Source organism: Anser anser (assembly GCF_964211835.1).
Source record: "Anser anser genome assembly, chromosome: 22".
NCBI classification, from domain to species: domain Eukaryota; kingdom Metazoa; phylum Chordata; class Aves; order Anseriformes; family Anatidae; genus Anser; species Anser anser.
In genome coordinates, this window is record NC_139743.1 from 4,691,407 (window position 1) to 4,699,132 (window position 7,726).

Here is a 7,726-nt window from a genome sequence, read left to right on the forward strand (position 1 = left end):
AGTGCTGAGCTCCCCCCGGCCGGGGGGCTCGTGGCCCCGTAACGGGGCCGTGCTGAGGCGGTGTGGGACGTGGGTCCTGGTCCTAGGAGGGTTTTTCCCTGAGCTGTCAGCTCGGGAGAGATAGGGGCAGCCCCACGGTGCTGGAGCTGTGGTCCCGGCAGGCTCCCGTGGTGGCAGGGCTGGGGAGGGCAGGGGAAGGCGACGGGGCTGCGCTAACGTGGCCTCTCCCGCCCTTTGTCATTTCAGAAAATTTGAATTTAACCCCAAAGATGGGATCGACAACCCCGCCTTGTCGCTGGCTGAGGACATGGGTAAACACCCCCCCCTCTCCTGCGGGTTCCCCCATCAGCGCTGGGGCCGGGCACCTGGGGGCACCCCGGGGCGCGTGTGGCAGAGGGGAATGGAGACCCCCCCGTGGCTACGGGGAGGGGGTCCCCATCCCACAGAGCATCCCTGCGGCCCCCGCTCACGGTCCGTGCCCCCCTCGCAGATGGCGAGGCCGCGGGGGAGCCCCGCTTCTACCTCCTGAGCAAGGGCAGCGCAGAGACCTTCGGCTTCTGCCTCCACGAGGAGCTGGGCAGCCACGGCCACGTCGTGCGGCAGGTGGAGCTGGGGGGGCTGGCCCAGCGCAGGGGGCTGCAGGACGGGGACCGGCTCCTGCAGGTCAACGGGCACTTCGTGGACCACCTGGACCACCAGCGGGTAAGCCCCGAGCGTCCCGGGGGGGGCGCAGAGGGTGCGGGACCCCGCTGCCCCCCGACCCTGCCGGAGAGGTCCCGTTCTCCGGGGTCAAATCCTGGCCCCGTCCAGGTGGTGCAGAAGATCAAGGCCAGCGGGAACCAGGTGCTGCTGGCGGTGCTGGACGGCGACTCCTACGAAGCGGCCAAAGCCCTGGGCCGGGACCTGGCCCAGCTGCTGCCCGCTGACGTCCGCCCGCGCCTCTGCCACGTCAAGAGGGACAAAAGCGGCTTCGGCTTCAGCGTGTCGGGGCCGGAAGGTAGGGGACGGGGACGGGGACGGGGATGGAAACCTGCCCGTGGCATCGCCCCGCTCGCCGCATCCCGCTCCTTCCCCTCGCGCAGGCACCAAGGGCATGTTCCAGCTCTCGGTGCGGCAGGACGGCCCGGCAGACCGAGCGGGGGTCCCAACGGGCTCCTGGCTCCTGGAGCTGAACGGGGCCAGCGTGAGGAGCTGCTCGCGCTCCCAGCTCGCCCGAAAGGTGCGTGCTGCCCTCCCACGATGGGTGCAGGACCGGGGCTGGGGCCGGCCGTGGTGCCGAGCGTCCCGTGGTGCCGAGCACCCCATGGTTCTCCTCCAGCTGAAGCAGAGCGGCAGCAAGATGACGCTGCTGGTGGCATCCAGCACCGTGGAGGAGTTTTACCGCCTGCGGGGGCTGCAGGCCCCGGCCGCCTCGGCAGACACCTCCTGGCTGCCCTACAGAGCTCGCGAGCTGCGCATGGCGAAGGGCCCCGGCGGCTACGGGTTCCTGCTCAAGGAGGACGACTACGGCGCGGGGGCTATAGGTGAGGGGAGATCTGGGGATAGCGGCGAGCCCCGTGCCCGTTCTGGGGGCTGCTCCCAGCTGCATTTGGGGGTCCGGCAGCGTCGGGCTCCATGAGCATCTTCCCTGCCCTGTCCCCGCCGCGGCAGGCCAGTTCCTGTGGGAGGTGGATGCCGGGCTGCCGGCCGAGCAGGCGGGGATGAAGGAAGGGGACCGCGTGCTGGCGGTGAACGGCGAGAGCATCGAGGGGCTGGACCACCAGGAGACGGTGCTCAGGATCCGCGCCCACGAGGACCGGGTGACGCTGCTGGTCATCGACCCCGCTAGCGACGAGTTCTACCGCTCGGTACGGTTCGGGGACCCCTGGGGTGCTGCGGGGCTGGGTGACGGGGCGGATCTCAGCCCCAGACCTGCGTGGTGAGGGCCCTGCAGGGCTCCTGGCTTGCCGTGGAGCTCCACGAGCCGCGCGGCTAACCTGTGGGGCTCTTCCAGGTGGGGCTGTCCCCTCTGCTGTTCCTCGAGGACGGCGACCCTGCCTCGGGCTCCTGCACGCCCTCCCTGCCCTCTCCCCACGGCTCCCCTGGGCTCTGCCACGTTGACGTGGGACCAAAGGGACCCGGCTCCTGGCTGGTGGCTGCTGCCAACAGCATAACCATCACGCAGGTAACCCGCCTCGCCGCGCTGCTCCCAGGCTGGCATCCTCCTGCCCCGCTTCTCCTGGCCCTTCCCTGGCACCGCGGGGCTGGTGGGAAGGGCTGCGCGGCCCCTTGGCCACGGGGGCCGAGCAGAAAGATCCCCCCAAACCCACCCGCGGAGTGTGGCGGGGTGGGTGGACGTGTGCTGCCCTCTTGTCCCCGCCGTGTCCCCGCAGAGCCCGCGCAAGGAGGAGCAGAGGCGGCTGCGCGAGGCGTTTTAGTGGCCCGGGAGCACCCAGCCTCCGTGGCCCCACCAGGTCCAGGCTGCTGCTGCCCCCGGAGAGCAGAGGAGCTGCTCGGGATGGCCAACGCTGCGCCTCTGCGCCAGGGACGGGGCTGCCAGCACCGCACCTCGCACGGACTCGCCTCCGCTGCCCGAGGCTGGCCCCGGGCTTTTATTAGTGGCAACCTGAAGGCAGAGCTGCGCCTTTGCCGGCCCCGATGCCTCCGGGAGTGTTTAGGGATGCGGCACTCGAGCCCTCGCCCAGCTCCAGGCTCTGGATTGCCCCCGGGAGAGCCGAGGTACGGCCCTTCACGCCATGACCCGGGGCGATGGGGAGCCTGGAGCTCGGCTCAGCCCGGGGCTGGCCCTCGGGCGAAGGGGAGAAGGAGCAGCGGAGGCCACGGGGCACTGGAGGAACCCCCCCAGCTCTGAGCCGGGCTGGGGTCTGCCCCCGCACGGACATCTCCTTGTGCTCCTGCCCTCTGCGAACTCCGGGTGGGATCTGCCCCCAGCAGGGCACCATTCCCGCGTCACCCTTTTGGGGTGGGATTAAAGGACGCGAATCCACTCCGCCGTTCACGTGGGTGGTGTAACGGAGGCTCTGGCGCTCAGGACCCGTCACCCAGCCGGTGCGGCGGTGGAGGTGGAGCTGGGGGGCCCTCCACGTGCTGATGACCCCCTCCTGGGGGTGCCCAGGGCGCTACATCTCCAGGGGGTTGAGGCCGAACTCCTGCAGGCGCTGCTTGTGCTGCAGCGCGATGGCCGTGCCCTGCTCCTCCCAGTGCTGCCTGGCCCCTGCCAGCTTGGCCAGCACCAGGTCCAGGCTGGCCTGGTGGGAGAAAGGACGGTGAGGGGGGGGAACGGTGCTGCCAGGGGGAGCCACCCCAAAAATGTCCCCACTCACGTGGAGGATCTGCTCGTACTCCCTCTCCATGGCGCTCATCCTGCCCTGCAGCTGGGCGATGGTCCTGTCCCGCTCTGCCAGGGCTGTGGTGGCAGCCTGGTGGCTCTGCTGGCTCTCCTGGAGCCTGGTGGCTGCGGGGTTGGGGACAGGGGACACTGAGCACGTGGGTGCAGGAGGCTGGCACTGCACGAATGGTGTGGGACGGAGCGGGCAGTGTGGCACAGCCCCTGCCCGAGCTGCCCCTGCTCCTGGGCTGGCACAGGGGTTGGGGATGGGGCGGCACAGGGTTTGGGGTCGGGGTGGGATCGCAGCATCCCCTCTGCAGTCAGCACCTCCCAAGCTCGGGGATGTGCTGGGAGCAGGGTCAGGCTTTGCCTTCAGCTCCTGCTGGGCAGACAGCACAGGGCGAGTGGCTCCCATCTCCCGCTTCTCCCCCCAAAATGTGCTTCGGTGCCCTGGAATTAACCCGTCCCCATCCCAGCAGCAAGGGGGGAGCGTGCCGGGGCCGTACCGAGCTGCTCCTGCAGGCTGTTCACCTTCGCCTCCAGGCGCTGGCTGTGGGCTGCCGTCTGCCTCTGCAGCTCCCGGTACTGCCGGCTCATTTCTGGGAGCCACGGAGAGGAGAAGGGGACGATAGGAGGGACAGGCAGGAGGTCCCCGAGCTGGGAACCCAGCCCCTGCGGCTGGGGGGGCTCCGGCAAGGTGGGATTTGAGGATTTCCCTTGCAGGCTGGTGCACCCGCAGTGGCCGTGCCCCCTCTCCGTGTCCGGCCGGGGAGGAGGGAGCCCTGTCGGGGGAACGCTCAGCCTCTCCGCCCAGCGTGGGAGAGCGAAAACGAGCACGGAGTTTTGCATGTGGCGAAGACCGCAAACCTCTGGCTGAGGTTTTTCACCTCTGCTCAGCTCAGCTCCTGCTCGAGCACTAAAGGAAGCGGCACGGCCATGGCTGCTGCAGCCTGGGGAGTCTCCCCTGTGCTCTGCTCTGCAGCTGGGTGCGCGGCCGCAGCCTCCGCACACTGGTGGCAGGGGTGGGAGCGGGGCTGGCCAGCACCGGGGCGGCGTGGGGCTGAGCAGAATGGGCCAAAGGGAGAGGTGGGGTAAGCTCGGTGGCGTCCCAGGGTGTGGGGTCCCTGTGTCTGCCCCCTCCTGCCTCTCCCTCACCTTCGTGCATGTCTCTCTTGTCGTCCCGTGCCTGCTCCAGCGCCCGCTCCAGCTCCCGCAGCCTCCGCCGGAGCCCCTCGCTGTCCGCCCTCGCCCACCGGGCCGTGTCCCTCCAGGGAGCTGTGGGGCAGAGGCACGGGGCTGCCGTGGGGTCTGTGTGCCCGCCGGGGGGTGACCCACGGGGATCCGACCCCTGGAGCAGCCACGGAGCAGCGTGCAAGCATGGGGAGCCGCGGGGCTCTATCCACTGGGTGCCCTGCTCGGTGCCATGTCCAGCACCCAGTTTTTCCAACCCTTTTTCTGCTCCCAAGCTTGCCCCAGCCCCTGGCTCCTCCAGCCCTTACCCCGGTGCTCTCCCAGGCTGTCAGCCTCTGGTGCCGCTCTCCTGGACGTCGCTTCAGCTTGGCTTTCTGCAGCCAGAGGGGAGAAAGAAGAGAGGGAGTCAGGAGCAGCCCGCCGGTGGGGCTCGGCCCAGGGACACCGAGGGCTCGCGTGTGGCTCAGGTGGCCCAGGGGCAGCCTGCCTCGGGATGCTCGCCCCCCGGGAAAGCTTGGCTGGGGCACACCTCCAGCTGAAAGGCTGGCGCCAGGGCTGCGTTCGTGCAGACACGGAGTCAGGGTGCAGCCGGTTTTACTTGAAGCGGCTTCCCTGGAGAGATGCACGCTCATGCGGGACCGAGGGCTGGCATTTCACGATGGAGACGGGGCAGCAGCCAGGGTCCTTGGCGCACAGAGGTTTGGGGACCCTTCCCAAACCCCGCTCCACGTGTTCTTCCACTCTCAGAGGTCTGTAGAAGCTGGGGCCTGGCAGTTTGAACCTCCCAAACCAGGTCCCGCTGGGCCGGAGGGTGCAGCGGGGCGCAGGATGCTGCGCACTGCCCTGGGGACCCTGCTGCCTCCTCTTTCTCATCAGCATATCGGGAGCAGCAGAGGCGGGACTGGAGGGTTACATCCCTGGTGACTTGAGGCAGGCAAGACCCCAGACTCACCCGCTGCGCTGCTCTTTTTCTGCTGCTTCACTCCTCTTTTCCCCTTCCCTTTGCTCTTCGGAGGCATCCTCCGGCAGCGCCGCTAGCACGGACCTGGGTCCCCGAAGGCGCAGCAGCCGCCTTGAAGCCAGCCCCTGCTGTTGTAGCAACTGTGTCCGCAGCCAGGGCAGGTTGTCGCCTGGCCCCGCGCCTGCCTCCGCCTCGCAGCAGCCGAGCGTTTCTCCCCCGTGACACAGGCGTGGGCCACACGCACCCAGAGCAGCGCCGGGGTGGTCCGAGGCCGTCCCCGCTCCCGGCACCGAGCCGGTTGGGTTTGGCCGCGGCTCCCAGCGGCTCGGCTGGCCCCCGTCCCAAATGCATCCCACAGCCCTGGTCCCACGGCAGCCTGGTGGCTCCGTGGGGATGGGGCAGGGAGGGCGACGCTCCCAGGTCGCAGCCCGAGGCGAGCCCAGCGCCTTCCTCCCTTCCTGCCCTGGCTCTCCCCTCCGGCACACCCTGCCGCTCGCTGCCGCGAGCTCTGCCCTGGGGACCGCGGCTGGATTTTGACCCTCTTTATAAAAAAGAGGAGAGGAAGGAAGGGAGGGGATTTCAGGCCGCCGTTTCTGCTCGGGACGCGATTAACCCCAAACAGCTAGGAGTGTGTAGGTGCTTTCTTCCGCAGGATGCAGACCCCGCTGCGTGGGCAGGGCGGCGGGAGCTGGCGGCTCTGGGCGAGGACACCGCATCCCCTGCTGCCGCCAGGGCAGTCCCAAAGGGTGCCCAGCTCCTCCTTCCGTAGGGAGGAGACAGTCCCCAAGGAAAGCAACCTTTGCTTGAGGTCCTGCACGTAAATACAGCCGCGGCTTGGCGTGAATCACGCCCAGAGAAGCCGATGATAGGCAGGAGCGCAATTGCTCAAGCACGCTCCCTGATCTCTTTGGATTGGGGCCACGGTGATTTTTATGCTTGGCTCCACTAAGCTGGTGTAACCCTCCCCAGCCCTCTCCCCGGGTACTTGTGGTATCCTGGAGCTGGCCAGGGCACCCTCCGGTGGTCAATCCGGCTTGACTATTAGCCAGAAGCCATTAGCATCTAATGGGAAAAGCCTCAGGAACACGGCCTCAATAAACGTTGACATATTTGAGGTCAATATAATCCTTAGGAAAATTTGCCCAGGTAATTAAAGCCAGACAAGGAGCTGCCTGTCCCAGAAATATTTACCAAGTTCTACCAAAGGCTGTAAAATCAAGACGGGGAGTTTTATAAGCGATTTATACGGGGTTACTTTGCTGCGTCTGGTGCTGGATGCCGCCGTCCTGCTCATCCGATGCCGCAGCTCCATGCAGGAGCTCATCACGAGCCAGCAGCGGACGGACAGCCCTGGTCCGGGGCAGAACTGGGGTGGAAAGAAGCTGCTGAAGCCAGGGCGGCGCGGAGCAGCCCGGTGGCACAAGGAGGATGGGGTACGGCGTGTGTCGGCAGCTGGGGCTGGGGTGGGAGGCGAGGGACAGCACAGCCTGAGCACAGAGCCCTGCGGCCACGGCAGGGGCTGAGCAGTACCGGCGGAGCGTGGCTCGTCCCTGCTGCGGCAGGGGGGTGTGCCAGGACAGTGTTTTTTTTTTTCTTTTTTGGGGGGTTTGCACACCCGGAGCCCCCGGGGGATCCCTGTGCCTGGGTGCAGCAGGGGGTGCAGAGCAGCGAGCTCCGCCGGGGGGCTTGCCTCCAGCCTGCAGCCCCTGTCCCTGGGTGCTTGTGCTCGACACATGACGTTGGCCACACCGCAGCATTTGCTGTTTTTGTGTTTTCTTTCCCCCTTTCTTTCCCCTGTTTGTCCCAGCCCCGGCTGGTTTCCGCAAAAGCCGCGTTCTGCCTGGGCAAGGGCGGCCAAAAAGCGGATCCCAAGGCGGCGCGGCGACAGCTTCCGAGGGGCTGCTGCCAGCTCAGGGGCGGTCTCACGGCCTCCCTGCCCCGCTCCCACCCCGGGACACCCCCTGAGGCGAGGAGCAGGCTGCGGGAAGAGCTTTTATTGTTGGAATTAGAACAGGAGCACAACACGGCTGGGTGGGAGGGGGTGACTGTGGGGCGAGGAGCAGGGTCTGTTGCAGCTCCTGCCGCAACGCGGCCGCCCGCTTCCCGATTTCTGCGCGTCTTCATGTGGAGAAAAGGGAAGCTGGCCCTCAGAAAGGGGAAATAATTCTGTTTTGCAAGACACGGAAACCAGCGCGGCCTGGCCCCAGCAGGCCCGCAGGCCGGCCCGCTGTCAGCGAGAACCGTTG

General features: G+C 67.6%; 2 protein-coding genes across 3 annotated transcripts; one reads left to right on the forward strand and one right to left on the reverse strand.

Annotated features, from left to right (window-relative positions):
• Positions 1 to 3: 3 nt before the first annotated feature.
• NHERF4 (NHERF family PDZ scaffold protein 4) lies at positions 4 to 2,985 on the forward strand. The gene is made up of 7 exons (XM_083808579.1): positions 4 to 311; positions 491 to 702; positions 811 to 997; positions 1,083 to 1,219; positions 1,319 to 1,523; positions 1,651 to 1,847; positions 1,994 to 2,985. The coding sequence occupies exons 1-7, from the start codon at positions 308 to 310 to the stop codon at positions 2,849 to 2,851; spliced, it is 1,800 nt and encodes a 599-aa protein (XP_083664705.1). The 5' UTR covers positions 4 to 307; the 3' UTR covers positions 2,852 to 2,985.
• Positions 2,986 to 3,027: 42 nt separating this feature from the next.
• Positions 3,028 to 6,334, reverse strand: DRC12 (dynein regulatory complex subunit 12 homolog; the record flags this gene model as incomplete). 2 transcript variants are annotated; one of them, XM_083808623.1, is made up of 6 exons in its annotated part: positions 5,472 to 6,276; positions 4,828 to 4,893; positions 4,484 to 4,603; positions 3,835 to 3,927; positions 3,324 to 3,454; positions 3,031 to 3,248 (listed from the first exon to the last, which is right to left on the reverse strand). In XM_083808623.1, exons 1-6 carry the CDS (start codon positions 5,536 to 5,538, stop codon positions 3,120 to 3,122), a joined length of 606 nt encoding a protein of 201 aa, XP_083664749.1. In that variant the 5' UTR covers positions 5,539 to 6,276. The 2 variants fall into 2 exon arrangements, with proteins under 2 accessions (XP_083664750.1, XP_083664749.1); XM_083808624.1 differs by lacking the exon at positions 3,324 to 3,454 and having other exon boundaries at positions 3,028 to 3,248; positions 5,472 to 6,334.
• Between the last annotated feature and the right edge of the window lie 1,392 nt (positions 6,335 to 7,726).

Excerpts from the sequence above, each read along its gene's own strand:
- NHERF4 (XM_083808579.1), top strand. Across the intron at positions 998-1,082 it reads CAGCGTGTCGGGGCCGGAAG|GCACCAAGGGCATGTTCCAG; the intron begins GTAGGGGACGGG and ends CCCCTCGCGCAG. Across the intron at positions 1,220-1,318 it reads GCTCCCAGCTCGCCCGAAAG|CTGAAGCAGAGCGGCAGCAA; the intron begins GTGCGTGCTGCC and ends GTTCTCCTCCAG.